This window comes from Felis catus, chromosome A1 (assembly GCF_018350175.1).
Source record: "Felis catus isolate Fca126 chromosome A1, F.catus_Fca126_mat1.0, whole genome shotgun sequence".
Taxonomy (NCBI): domain Eukaryota; kingdom Metazoa; phylum Chordata; class Mammalia; order Carnivora; family Felidae; genus Felis; species Felis catus.
The window spans coordinates 146,374,142-146,390,013 of NC_058368.1; the positions used below are offsets into that span (position 1 = coordinate 146,374,142).

General features: G+C 32.9%; 1 protein-coding gene across 5 annotated transcripts in view; it reads left to right on the forward strand.

The window, feature by feature from the left end:
* XRCC4 (X-ray repair cross complementing 4) overlaps positions 1 to 15,872 on the forward strand; it is a 307,462-nt gene that overhangs the window by 85,759 nt on the left and 205,831 nt on the right. For all 5 annotated transcript variants that reach the window (XM_019836335.2, XM_011284386.3, XM_011284381.4 and 2 more), the window contains exons 4-6: positions 2,607 to 2,773; positions 9,248 to 9,400; positions 10,489 to 10,595. In XM_019836335.2, the coding sequence (XP_019691894.1) occupies positions 2,607 to 2,773; positions 9,248 to 9,400; positions 10,489 to 10,595 (427 nt within the window). The remainder of the gene's footprint in view (positions 1 to 2,606; positions 2,774 to 9,247; positions 9,401 to 10,488; positions 10,596 to 15,872) is intronic.

The following is a 15,872-nucleotide window of genomic DNA, read 5'->3' on the forward strand; positions in this document are numbered from 1 at the left end:
ATAAGCGTAAATGGTATTTTGAAAGAAGTTGCTTGTTATTAGTCATTTAGAATTTGTCCCTTCTTCCTTCTCTAAGATAGACGATTAGGGGGCTGGGCCTGTGTTTATTTGTGCATTTGTATTTTACCAATTACTTTATTCATGATCAACGTGTGGCATGAATTCATTATCCCTTTGTCATTGTTGAAACTTTCAAATGATGAAAAACTCTCCCCTTCTAAAAATGTCCATCTTAGTCAAAGCTAGCTGACAATTTTGATAATGAGGAAATACAGAGTTAGTTTGTGGGTTTACGCTTTACTGATAATGTAATCTATTACCTAACAGTAAGCTTAACTTTTCTTCTGTTTTGTATCAACTCAAAAAGTTATATTCTATAGGTTATCTTTATCTTTATTTTTTTAGGTTTGCTTATACTAGCAGATGCTTCAAAAAGTAAATGCTAAAATTTATTTTCTTTTTTTGCCCTCAAATCTACTTTCAATTTATGTATGCTTCACACACATAAAACTTTTTAATTTAAATTCCTCTGCTTATAAAAGGACTCATATGTGAAAACTGCAAATGTTTTTAGGCCATTTGATTCTAAGTGTATGAGAAATAAATAAATCAGATGTGACAAATAGCCTGAAATAATTTCAACTGAATAAATAAAAATTCTTAACCTTTTCTAGGTCTCTTTTGGTAAACATTACTTCAATTGCTTAATTTTGCTTGCATATATAAGCCTATTACAACTGCCTGTACTCATTGAAATAAAGAGTTTTTCTTAATCTGACTTACCTTCTTTTGTTAGGAAACAGGAAAAGGTGAGATGAAACAAATTGAAGAATTAAGCAGATGTATCTGATCTGCTTGGGTCTCAAAAACACATACAAATACATACACACTTTTTTTTTTTTTTTTTTTTTTTGTAGCTACCACAGTACTACTTAGTCCTTTCAAATGTAGTATAATACTGAAGAATATTAATATTCTTTGTTTTTCTTTACATTTTAAGTGACTATAAATGAATGCTTTTCAACAACTAGGAATTATCAGTATTTAAGCCTTCTGGCAGATTTTCTGTGGTATTAAGACATCTATTTATGCTTTCTATCTGAAAATTGAAAGCAAATTAGTAAGCACAATTTATCCATAACAGTTTACTTTGTGGAGTTAAACACCTGAATGTTCCTAAATTATTTCTAAATGATCCTAAAAATTCCTAAATGGCCCTAAATCTTCCTAAATCATATAAATTAACTGAAATGTCTTATAAAATGCTACCTATTATAAATATTGGATATTCACTTTACTGACTTGCAGCTTTATTTGTACATTGAATAATAAGGATTTTTTTCTCAGAATTATCAATCACTGTTAAATACTTCTCAGTTTGAATATAACATGTTTATAGAAACAGTCTTTTGAAAAGCGAGACATTTTAGAAACGTTCCTATAGATGAGTGTCATAGTAGAAATTACTGATCTAGGAACCCAAAAAATACCAAAAACAACTAAAAACCCTCAGTTTCATTCCCACTTCTGCCCCAAACTCCATCCCGTTAGAATCTCTCTTCAGAGTTATGTGTGGTTTCTGAACCTAATTCTTGCTCTTACTAGTTTGTTAATTAGGATATCCTTTAATGTCAGGAAACAGCGTAACAGCATTGCATAGTATGATTGTGACTTTATTCCTTCAGTATATTAGATTACTGCTCTGAACCTCAGTTTACTAATCTGTAATGTGGACCATAATAGTTTTGTTTTGGTGATGATTAGAGGAGTTTGTATTTGTGTTATGCTTGAGTTAAATTTCAGCTTCAGGGCATACTAACTATATAGTAATTATTATTTTTAAAATCTTATTTTAGTTGTTACAATAATTTTAATTTTACTAGTAAGAATATTTCTGATTAAATCACTATATTTCAGGATCTTTATCTACCAAATGAGAAGAAGCTGTTTTCCCTCCTAAATTCTATATATATATAATGAAACTGTATTAATACTATTTTATTATGTGCCTTTCAGTAGAGAATATATCTTCACAAGTCTTACCTTTATGAAGAAGTGCACAAACTTGACATTTGATATTGTTGTTTGTAATTTATAGTAACACATTATTGGTTTTTGATACATAAGTAAGTACCAGGTTTATCAGTTTCCTGAAACCCTGCATGTCTCTTAACTATTACTAAAATTTTGCTCTTTATTTAGAAATAGATTATGTCAGTTATTCTGTTATCATCGCTATTAACAGAAACTACAGTATAAATCTCTGTGTACAATTCCTTTTCTTACTTTGAGCAGGGACTTACATTAAGTTGTAGCAAACAAATGGTTGTATGCTTATATGTACTCAGTTGTTTTCTAGTAGGAGGTGGGAGAGTGATTTACCACTTATACAAGTTATTCTTGGGTTATATGTTGTTTTCTATGATAAATTTCAGTAAGAAGGTAGGGAATTGCTCAGTTTTTCTTCACTATATTTATATTTGATAAATGCACTGTATTTGAATCTTACACTTTCTTCCCCCTCAGAAGAAATGATGTATATTTAAAACTGTGTTGCTTGATTTTGATCTTCTCCCCTAACTAATAATGTTTTCCTTGTGTTCTAGTTTAGACTTGGTTCCTTCAATCTAGAGAAAGTTGCAAGTCCAGCTGAGGTCATTAGGAAACTTATTTGTGATTGCCTGGACACCATTGCGGAAAACCAAGCCAAAAATGAGCACCTGCAGAAGGAAAATGAAAGGCTTCTGAGAGATTGGAATGATATTCAAGGACGGTGTGTGCTAATATTCTTGTATTATAAAAATACTAAGCTCTTTATATTGCTATAGCTTTATGGTAATGATTTGTAAGCTTATAATATATGGAGACTAGCCTGTATTTAAAATAAACTCTTTACTTAATATGATTAAACCAAACTATTGGTTATTACTGTACATTATAGTAGTACATTAACACTTTCTGGTCATTAGTACTTGGTGGCACCAGCACACTAACAAACAGTAAGTGGTAATCAGGCAGTGAGAATCAGAATCCATTAATATTAATCAAAATTGAGGATGTTGGTATTTGAGATTTATTTCAAATTATAGGATTAATAACGAATATAAAAGAGACATGAAGTGTCAGTATGCACAATTGGTTTCTTATTGGAATGTCTACACAAATGGTAACTATTTCAGATGCTGTGCACTTCAGCTCCTGATAGAGACTTATTTTGCTCACTGAAAATTCATACTACTGACATTTTAAAAAGATGCAAGATAAGACCTTTGGAATATATTATTTTCCTGATTTTGCCTCTTAGTTTTTAAACAATGAAAAAAGTCACTTTTCTTCTCTATGCATTTTTTCAAGTGTAACATTCATAATCTAGGCTGCTCCAGAGATATTTTTTTATTACTCTGTTATGTAAAAGATGTTTGAAGGAAATAAAATGTATGTTGTGAACATTGGTATGTCTACGGAGACATTATCATATGCATGTGTCTGTACATATATACATGGTGACATCTGAAAGAGTTTTATGGAATGTATATAATAATGAATATTATCATTACGCCCATTATATCCAGTAGATGATTTTTTATGTTTCATTCAAACCAGTAGCTCTAAAACATAAGAACAATTTGCTAACTTAGAGTCTTTTCAGGACAACCCCTAAGATTGTTTTATGGGGACATTGGTTAGTAAATGTGAGAGTACATGAAAAAATGTGAAGGGTTTACTACTGTCAGTGTATGTTTGTGAAAAGGATGTTGACTAGATGAAATTATGTTTCTACACATTCGAGTAATGCAGGATATGTAAACTTAACACCTAAAACTTGGTTATATTTGGCTCTCAGTTACTATATTAAGAAAGTATCTTTTTTTCTTTTATCTCTGAATTAATACTTATCTCCAATTACATAAAAATGAGACCAAAAAAATTGTAAATGTTAAGAAACCAAACGGAAAAATAAGTTAATTTTGATCTTCCTTATCTCCTTAAAATCATGTTAGTATGAATCACTATCATATATCTGGGCTAGAAATCACGTTTTGGAGTCTATATGTATAGTTTGGATATGCTTTTCTATTTTACATACAAAATAAATCAAATTAAAGGAGATGTACTATGGTTGTGATAAGCCATTGTATTTAAAACTCAGAATACCCTCAGGATGATAGGAAATTTGATCCACAAATTGCTCACAAAAATGCAGACTGGGTACTTGGTACTTGAACAAATTGCTTTAAAATGTCTGCCAGAGGTTGAAAGAGGTATTATCTCATCAGTATTCAACACACTGCCATACACTGGAAAGCAGCAGGGAACAAAGATGAGACAGTGGAGACAAATGCACCCTGTGCTGTAAGACAGTGGGGGAGGGGTGTATACAACATGTAGCCCACAGATGCTTGATTTGCTATTTTTGAACTACCCAGAAAGTGCTTTTGCATCATTGTGGCAAAAGGTTTCCCTTTTGATCAAAAGCACAACCGTATCTCTCATCACCAGTCTTATTATGTTCTGGCTCTTCTTTTTGTGTAAATACTGGGTCACATATTTTCCTCAGGGGTTGAAGATATGTGTCATTGGGGTGCCCTCCTTCCCCTCAAGCAGAGGAAAGTTAGCCTGCTCCAGAGAATTCTAGGCTCTTGATTATTAGATTAGATTAGTAGCTTTATCTATTTCCAGATATTAGATTAGTAGCTTTATCTATTTCCCAAATTTCTCAAATGGTTTATTTTCTATCAGAGGAGAAAGTGGCCATTTTAAGGAGCTATAAATATATCATGGTTTTGGCCATGCAGTACTTTCTTAAGTGTTCTCTCTCTAGAGCCTTAGTACAGTGGAAAATGAGCAAAGGACTTACATCTCCAGCTTTCATAAAGCAGTGGTACTGATCAAGAGTCTTTAGAGAAATTAGAAATAGGTTGTGAACATACTAAGTTAGGTAACTGAAGACATAGAAACTAGAGAATCATTAGAGTGGGGACTGTTGTGTTAGGCCTGGACACAGTTCAGTTTTCTGGGTGGCCTCTGATACTCTTATAAGAGTGTCCATCCATGTTCCAATCATTTCTTCCCCATCATTGTTTCAGACTGTGTATGCATGGGAGAGCTAAGGGGATGAGCAGCACAAAATAGATGCTGAGAATTCCCTTAGAGCCTATGGTAGATAGGTCTGAAATAAATTTAATACACAATAGGATATTAATATGAGCAAAAGGCAGTCATATACACATATGCTTGTACCATGGAAAATGTTAATGACATGTTAAGAAGAGAAATGTGAGTTACCAAAAGGAGGAATAGAGTGCCAGTTTTTTCAAAGTATATCTTTAGATAGAAAATATGTAGAGGGAGAAAATTAAATCTTAATAGTGTATGTCTGGAATTGTGGATTAAATTTCTTTTTTTACTTTGTGGGGATTTTTTTGCATATATTTTGTTATTTAAAAATGTATAATTATAATCAGAACCAACTCTAAAGCTATTTCCATTTGGGATGACAGTAGAGAATAAATGAAATTTGAATAAGGAATGAGGAATTACAGTATGAGTAAAAAGAATGAGCTTTAATGTACAGACTTTTAACATATATATTTGCTATTATTTTTTATTAACTGTTTACTAATTGCAGTCTTAGCTCCATTTTGAGCAAGTGACATTACTGGATCAATTTAATTTTGTATAGTTTAGATAAAGGAGAAAACATTAGAAATATTATATACCAGTCCTTGGGTTATTAGCTGTAATTAGTTCACTTGTTTTTCCTATTTAATTTCAAATACAACTCTCAAGCTCTATATTACTGAATAGGTCTTTTGTTTGCATTCAGACATCAAGTTAGAAACTCTCCAGCTTTATTCTGAGTTACAGTTATTAAACCTATAATTGGAGGCAGTTCTCAGCAGATTGAATGGGGTTGACACTCATGGAATCATTAGAATAGAAGAGACCTTGAAAGCTCTTTTAGCTTTAACTCTCTGCCTTCAAGCTAGGATCACATTATATCCAGATGAATTCAGTCTGATTTTTAAACACCTCAGGAGATAGCTTCAACTCCCCTTGGTAGCCCATTATAATGTTTAAGAACAGTCACAGTCAGAAAATTCTTCCTTCCATCTCTTGGTAATCTGAGTCCTTCATGGTATAGTTGAAGGCCATTTCCTCTTGTTCTGTCGTCAGAAAGGATGAGGAACAGCTGTTTACCATCTTCTTCAGTACTTAAAGGCTTATTAAATCTCTTTACCACTGCTTTCTTTTCCAGTTCTTTTTAGTATTCTTTGTCCTCTGAACTCTATTCACATTTTCTCTTGCTGTACAACCCTGACCTAGATATAAATTTGGCCAGAGCTGATTGGAAATACAGGAGTTACTGCACTATTTCTGAATACCACATGTTCACATTTATGTGGCTGTTGTTTTATTTTGGGTTATCATTTAATCTGTTTTATTTTGGATTTTGTTTTTGCATGAAATTCCCTTGTTTTTGCTCTTATTTTTGTTATGTTTTGATGTTCTTCTTAGATTCTTTGTCTTCCTGTGCAGAAATATTTTATTTTGAATATTCAGTATTTTCCCCAGACGTCTTTATTTTTTTATTTTTTTTGATAACTGTTTTTGGACTACATTTATAGATATGTCAGTCCTAGGGTAATAATTAACCTTAACATTATTGTTCTGTTGTCCTAGTCACTGTTGAAAGGGTGAAACATCATTAGTCCTTTGCTGTTTGATATTGTCTTTGGTTTCATTAGGTTTGGCTTTTGCTTAGAGATCTAGTTGGAATCTAGTTGTATGTGAGTTCTCCTTTAGTATCACTGACTTAGCAATGAATCCCATGTCTCTCCTGCACTAAATGGCCTCATGTTCTAATACCTGTCTAGTTCTTTCTGTGGAAGGTTGACAGGAGGCAAGTAACATGGAAGGCATCGTAACATCATAATGCTGTAAGAGAGAATTGGCATTAAAAATGGGATGGGGCAGATGGTATATACCTCTTAGTTACTGAATATTGAATAGAAGGATAGTGTTCTCTAAATTTGTTGATAAATTAATAATTAAGAGTAAATTTATGTCCTGAAACTGTTCACATTAATACTCTCTCCTAGTCAACCCCTACTTCCTAGTTTTGTCTAGGAAGTGACATCCAGTTTGATAATCAGAAGTTTAGTTGCCAGAAAATCCTTAAGGTTTTCTAAAACCAAGCGAAGTGAAGTCATGGGATGCCATTTATTCTATTGTGTGCTCTCCCATTACAGACATGTTAACTTGGACAGTGTAGTTGTGATGCTACTCATTAGGATTGATGGTATTCTTTACACAGATTATATGATATTTTATTTTGATATTTTCATTTAAATCCATATGTTATACTAAATATTAATTTTAATAAAGGTTTTGAAATGTGCTTGATAATTGTTACGTGCACAGAATCTTTCAACTAAGAATTATTGAAGTGACTTATATGGAGATTAAGTATGCATTTAAATCAGGTAAATAACTAATTGATTACTGTTCCTAAAACTTTATATAATATGCAAGATTTTTATTGTACATTCTTATAATTGATTTTTACTTTGCCTTTGTTTAAAGTATTTTATAATATACTCAAGTATTTTAGTGGTATATATATTCTACTCGTCTCTTAAAATTTTTGTTACGTTACATTAGAAAGTAGTTCAAGAAAATTATGTAGAATGTTTATATAATGCTTTGCATATGAAATAAAAATGCATTGACATATCCCTGCTTAAAATAAGCCATCAGTATTACCAGCTCCTCTTTAGCTTTGGCTGTTTTTTTCCCTACACCTTTTGGTATACATCTTTCTCAAAGAGCTTTGCTTGGTAAAAGGAGTACTGTTGTATTAATATTTACCACAGATTTTTTAGAAGCTGAAGCAGATCAAAAATGTTACTATTACAGTGGTGAATAGCTGTTAAAGAGTGAAAAATAACTTCAGAATCACTGGTTCTTCATTCCCTTATAAGATGTCCATAGTAACTCCCTTACTTTATTCATTTTTCTGATAGCTGCTGCTCATCTCTCGAATGCCAAACACTGTGTTAGGCACTGAGGATAAAGCAGTCAATAAAACACACCTGCACCCTGCCTTTATGGAGTTGACAGCCTTGGCAATGACTATACTGTAAGAGTGCTATAATTACTCCCAGAAATTATACTACTTTTTGTTCCTTTTCATTCCATAAGAGGCCCTAATTCTTTACATCTCTAGATAGGTAGGTTGTTGAAAGCATAAGGACATATATATCAAAGGTATCAAATTTTGACATTTTTGTTTCTAAGTTTTCACTGAAGAAATAATATATTGTAAATATCTGAAATATATACACATAAATACAGATATCATGAAAATACTAGAATACCTGTATAGAACAACAAAAGTATAAATAAATAATGAAGAGAAAACTAGGCAGAGCAAGACTACGTTTACAAGAATATTTTACATGAAATTGAATCTTTAAAATATACGTGTGTTCATGGTTTGTGTGTATGCACAAATCTTACATATGCAGTCTCTGCTTACTAGCTTTCTTACATCTGGGAGATTAAAATTAGTATAGTCTTTTGTCCACTTATTTGAACATTGTAGAAAGAATTATAAATGACAGAAAATTTTATGTTTATGTATCTAAAATTGGAGATACATAGTGTTTCACATTTCTAGGAATTTCAGATTAAATACTTGCATTCATTATATACGTGCATATGTGAGTGAGTATGCTTGGTGCTGAAGACACAACTCTACAAGTCATGTTCTTGCTGTGGAGCAATTCATTATCTCTTTAGGGAAAACATATTAGGTAAATCATTTAATCACAAAACACTATCACAGTTAATATTATAGTAATATTAGCAAAATACAGGAAACGTAGGCTATAATTACTCTGGTGTGAAGTTTCTCCCATAAAAAATATCCTTTTGGAAATAAATTGTAGATGTGAATAAATTATTAACATTTAAGCATTTAGATGTTTTGAACCTTTTTGGTATCATTTTCCAATTTTGATCCTTATCTCACTACATAAATTACTAACATTAATAAACAATAAATTCTCATTATTTGCTTAATTATCTATATAAAACTTTAAATCAATGGAAACCCATAAAAGTGACTTTTAATTATACTTTACTTAAAAAGTTTTCTTGAAATCATCTTCACTATTGGGTTAAATAATATTAATGTTAAAGAAAACTGCATGATTTATTTATTTGTTTATTTACATTTTAGATTTGAAAAATGTGTGAGTGCTAAGGAAGCTTTGGAGACTGATCTTTATAAGCGGTTTATTCTAGTGCTGAATGAGAAGAAAGCAAAGATCAGAAGCTTGCATAAATTGTTAAATGAAGTTCAAGAACCAGAAAGGAACATTGAGCGTGAAAGGTATTTGGAGTGTCTGTTTTGAGATGACAGATACATAAATTTAAATGGAATTTCTTCCCAAACTTAATGAAAGTTAGGTGCCAACTTTGTAGCCTAGGAGATCATTTGCTAGTCTGAGGTGAGATGCTCTGGCTGTTGGAATCAGTGGGCTGGAGAATTCTCAGCATGATCTCTCCATGTCTCCCCACTGTCATAGCTGTACTTAAATCCTAAAACTGTCACATGGTTTAAGTAAGTATTATTTGTTTAATTCTTAGACATCATTAAAAATATATTAATTAAAAACTTTTATCTTCTGCAAAACTGCAGAGTTGAATACACATTTATCATTTTGGTGTCTAAGCAGTGGTTAATCTTGGAATCAGGTGGCTGAGAGTGGATGTGTACTTGATTTTTAAGGAAAAGTCACAGGGGATTTACAGCTTGTATGGTTTGGACAACTGTAATTATTTTAGTCTGATTTTTATTGTTTTATTGTTTTACTTATCATTTATCCACTATTTATTTTAGTGGATACAGGCTTGGATCTATTGCCTTGAAACTGAGAGAAAGCACAGGTTTAGTAATGTCATCATATAAAGAATATAACATTTGATGTCAGATGTTCCTAGTTCAGGTGCTGGTCTGAAACTGATATCTATTAGTACATGACTTTGGGCAAATACTTTAAACTCTGTGTCTTACTTGGTATCTTCATAATAAGAATAAAGGTACCTGTCTCAGAAGTTTGGGGCAATCAAATGCAAGGCAGACTGCTTCGAGATCAGTAAAACACTTAACACTGTGTGATCCACAGAAGGTAATTTGGAGGAATAGTATTTTGATAGATGAATGATGTGATAAGAAACTGATTCAGGAGTTAATTACAGTGAACATTAGCCACATTTAGATTATGTAGAAGAGAAGCTTGTTCTTAAGAGAGTTAACAGATAGTCTTTAAAGTGCTTTCATCTTGATCACATATGTTTCAATATATGTTTAACTACAGTATTTTTTCAGGGACATTTTTTATAATATCTTACTGGTGAATTTGATACCTAACCAAGGGTGAGCCAATACTTGATAATTCTACCTTGCTCTGTTTCTAGGGAAGCCACAACATGTTCTGAAATGACCGCTGATAGAGATGCAGTCTACGATGAAAGTACTGATGAAGAAAGTGAGAACCTGCCTGATCCCTCTGTGTTAGCTCCAGGTAAGAGATATACATTTATTACCTTTGTGGAATATTTCACTTGGCTTATTACTCTAATGATAATAAACTGTAATGAAAAATGTTATGAAAAAAATCTTTTCAGGGCACCTGAGTGGCTCAGTCAGTTAAGCATCTGACTTCAGCTTAGGTCATGATCTCAGGGTTAAGAGTTCGAACCCCACATTAGGCTTTCTGCTGTCAGTGCAGAGCCTGCTTAGGATCCTCTGTCCCTGTCTGTCTCTGCCCCTCCCCCACTTTCTCTCTTTCAAAAATAAATAAACATTAAAAAAACAAAAAGTAAAAACTCTTTTCTACAAAACTTCTTTTAGGGTTTTTAGTCTAAAACCTCAAGTACTTAATGTTGAAAATAATATTTATTATAATATGCAACAACTCATTAGCAACAAAATAAGCAAACGTACACACATACACACCCTCCAAGTCATACTATTCCTTATTACAAGGGTGCGTAAGGAATAAGCAAGATACGTGTTCATGCTAGTTATCTCCAGCTTGAAGCTGGCTGCCTGTAACATTTGAGATCACCTAGCTAGAGCTATTGGTGGGTAAGCAGGGGGATGTAGAATGTTTCACATTATCTTGAGGTTGAGTCTTCTCTTGCTATTCAGAAAAGACATTGTAATGGGGGAGATGGGTTACAGGGGAAGAGAAGGGAAAAATGGCAGTTTAAGTTAAGGTACCTGAGCCTCACTCAGTTCCTCAGATTTAAACCCATGGATGATTTTTCTAGAGATTTAAACGTTTCCTAGAGGCAAGAGCCTCTGAACACATCTTACACTTAGGTTTCTGACAGAAGCCCCGTATTCTCAAAATAAATGTTTGATTCATTTATTTAGCAAATACCTTTTGAGTGCCTATTATGTACCAGGAACTATTCCATGCAGTAGAGAGCAAAACACAAAAATGTCTACTTTCATGGAGTTTATAAATTCTAGTCAGGGAAATAGACAATAACAAGATGCATAAATTGAGTATAAACTGTTGTAGATAGTTAGAAATGCTGAAGAGAAAACTAAACCAGGGAAGGATGATAGAAAATGTCAGGATGAAAGTAGGACAAAGGTCGTGATTTTAGCCAGGGCACCAGAAAAGGCCTTGGTGAGAATGTGACAAGTTTGTCTGTGGGGTAAGCATGCCAGGCAGAAAAAATCAGGTAGTACAAAGGTCTTGATGCAGGAGTTTTTGTTAACTTTTTATTGATATATTCAAGCAATAGAATGGAGGGAGGTATGGATAAAGTAGGAAGATGAAGATAGGAAGAATGATGATATGAGGTAGAGAGAGGCCAGATCATGTGTAGGGCCTTACAGGCTATTGTAAGGACTTCAAGTTTTGCTTTGAATTACATTGGACATTGTTGGAGGGTTGCAAACATCAAGTGATGGGATCCTACTTACAGTTTTAGCAGGATCAATCTGGCTGTTGTGCTGAGAATAGAGTATACATAGTGTGATAAGCTTACAAGAAGATATAGCAGTGGGACACTGTTTCAACAATGAGTGAAGGATGTGAGTGGCTCAGACCAGAGTGGTAGCAGTGAAGATGATAAACAACAGGCAGATTCTAGGTATGTCTAGAGGCAGCATATTTGTTGATGAACTGAGTATGGCTCCTGAGAGGAAGACACTAACCATGGTAAGTTTTTTAGATTGAATACTGAAGGCATGCAGTTGACTTACTGAATTAGGGGAATCTACAAGAGGAAGGTTAGGAACTGAGTTTTACAAACATTAAGTCTGAGATGCTGAGTATGGAGTTGGATATACAAATTTGGAGTTTGGGGGAAGGCTAAGTAAGGAGATATTTAAAGCTGGCTGAGCTGTCAGGGGAGTTTGAGAAGTCAGAAAAGGGCTGTGATCCAAGGACTCCACCTTAGTACATACACTTGGATGTGTAGAGGTCAGTAAGATGAGGAGACCAGCAGAGAAGGCTGAGGGAGCAGCCTGGAGGTAGCAGGGAAACTGTAGGAGTGTTATCCTGGAGAGCAAGTCAAGGAAGTATTTCAAGGGGGAAGCTAGAGATAAACTGAGTTGAATGCCGCAGACTGGGTAAGAAGATGAGGATCAAGGACTGACTGACTGACTGATGGATTTGGCAACACAAATTGGGGATCTTAATAAAACGTTTTCAGTGGAATAGCAAGAAGAGGAAATTCAAAAAGAATGAGACAAGATAATTGGAAAAGAAACAACAAGCCTAGGCAACACTTGTAACAAGTTTCACTGTAATGAAAAGGAAAGATCTGGCTAGCTGCTGGAGGGGCAGCAACAAGCTGCTGGAGGGGCAGCTTGCTGGAGTCAAGAATTGTTGTTGTTGTTTTCTTAGATGACAGAAATAACATCATGTTTGCATATTTATGGGATTAAGGAAGGAAGGGGGGCAAATGTTGCCACAGTTGCTGGAGTACTGTCTCTGAGTACATGGGCGAAGATGGGATCAGATGGACAAGTGACAGGATCTGTTTAGCTTGGAACGTGGGAGCTTTGCTTAATGACAGGAAAGAAAGCAGAATAAATGGACAAAGACACAGGAAGATATCTAATTGCAGCCATGGAAATTTACTGATATTGATTCAATAAGTTGGTTGATTAATCTGATTCTAATTAGATTTGAATTGGATCACACATTCAAACACACTCTCACTTTTGCACATCAGAGTTAAATTTCCTTTTATTTGGAGGGCATGCTTGTTTTACACTAGTGACCCAATAAAAAATGAAGTCATTCTTTAATAATCACATGTAATTGAAAGTTCACTAAAAAGGGAATCTGTACTCTTTCCAACTTAAATGTTCAGAATTTTTATTGAGTACAATGGTCTTTGATTTTGTTCCTTATTCAGAGTATCTCACCAACCTTTGAAGTAGATGGAAATTATTTTTGAAGAGAAAATGTGTGGTTAAATAATGGGTATATGAGAATGGGGTCCTTTATGTGTTCAGTCTGTTTTAAGCAAAGCTTTACTATAATAGTTCTATTTTAAATTTGGCAGAATTTCTCTTCTCTTCAAAAAACATTTAGTTCATTGTACATTTTTTCTATGTTTTACATGGCATATTTTCTTTAATTCAAATCTAGTTCACTACATATTTGACTTATAGGCATCCAATCCTGTTTGTTTGTTTGTTTTATTTATTTATTTATTTATTTATTTATTTATTTATTTATTTATTTATTGCATTTAACTTGCTTTTGGCAGGTTTTGATGTCAAGAATTAAGAGCATGAAAAAAAGAATTAAGAGCACTTTCATTTTAAATTTTAGCTGTTCTTTTCCTTCTGCTTCAGTAAGAATTATTCAGGAAACTTAAGGTTAGGGATAAAAAAAAAGAACGTCAGATATAAAATGCTTCATCTGGAATTAAGAACTAGATTCCATACATCTGAGGAAAAATATTATATGTATTAAACAAAAAATAACTTTCCTTATATATGTCATTCTTTTACAGAGACAAAATATACTAGTAGTCCATGGGATATATGAATATATATTTAATCATAGCTTTGTCATTTGGTATTTTGTATATTATTACTATGTATTTGGACCAGAGCAGTGAAAGTTTTTTCCTGGACTTATTCTGCCATCTTGGTAATAAATTACCTATTCTTATTGTACAAGTAAATATTTGAATTTATTGTAGGTAGTGCAGTTTCATGTACACTTTCCCTCCAGTAAGAACAAGAGGAAAGCAGTTGATGGGATTTAATACATTTAACTCTTCCAGAAAGGCATTTATTGAAATGGCTAAATGTTTAACTTGGTAGTCATTTCTATTATGCAAATGTATTTTCATTATTATTGAAACCACCAAATTTCCTCATGAGTTGTTCCCTTTTTTTTTTTACCCTATTCCTGCATAATATAAGTTTAGTGAGACCAAGACACTTGGTGATTCACAGTATTCATTCAAGGAAAAGGTCTGTTATATATATATATATATATATATATATATATATATATATATATATATATTTGGAGATATATATATGTATTTTATTTGGAGATATATATATACACACATATATATATGTGTGTATATATGTGTGTGTGTGTATATATATATATATATATGTATATATGTGTATATATATATATATATATATATCCAGAAGTACAATAGGGATATTGTAGTTTACAGAAAACTGATAGGTAACAGTTTTATGCATAGGCAATCTATTTTATTACTTTTTTTCTCCAAAGTTTTAAATTCCCTCCCATCATTAGGATTGTTGAGGAAATAACTGATGACAGTACTCCAATGTAATGAAGTATATCATGCTTATGTGTATGATACCATATAGTATGAAAACCCTTTAAAAACATTTAAAAGTTTGTTAGCTAAAAGATCTTGGAAGAATTCTGAATCTTGAATGTCACAGTCTATACCACCGTACAACTACATTTTATAATTTTCTGTAAAAATATAAAGCAAGGTTTACTGTTTCTAGGTCTTAATTTTTAGAGTTTCTAGGTAGGTAGCAACGGTATTACAGCCTTAGTTTAAGAAGTAAACTAAACTGCATAGTAAAGCCCTAGAGTTCATGGGTATTTTGCTTTCTTTCAGATTAAGATTATGATCTATAAACTGGTTGCAGTGATCTCTATTTATAGCTCAGCCTCTGGATTACAAAGGAGGATGGAATGGGTCACTTTCACTCTCCCCTAGTCTGTCTGTATTAACTCCTCGTGGCTTTAAAGGACTTCCTGCTTAGTCTGGACTCATCCTACCTATAGTGTTTTGTTTTGTTTTTATGTTTATTTTTGAGAGAGAGAGAGAGACAGAATGCGGCCAGGGAGATGCAGAGAGAGAGGGAGACACAGAATCTGATCTTTTTTTTTTTTTTAATGTTTATGTTGTTTTTGTTTTTTAATTCAATGGAAAAATAACCTGTTGGGTTATTTACTATAGATTTATTTACTATACATTATTTACTATAGTTATAGTGAAACGACCTTTCCTACCGGAAATCTGTTTGTTGGGTACAGAGCAAGATAACACCTGATGTCCATGTCTGCAGAGAAACTTGAGGTTGAGTAGGTCTCCTGAATAACAGAACCTCACCAAAATACAAAGAGATCAGAGTGTAATTAGTATAGCATCTGAGTACTGCAGGTGGGCTTTCACTGACCTCAATAATGTCTGATATAAACTAAAAAATAATTTATGGTTTTGCAGTTTTTCATATCTATAGCCATTTTGACCTGTAATAATAGTAAAATTACATGAGAAAATAATTTTAAAATGTATATGAATAG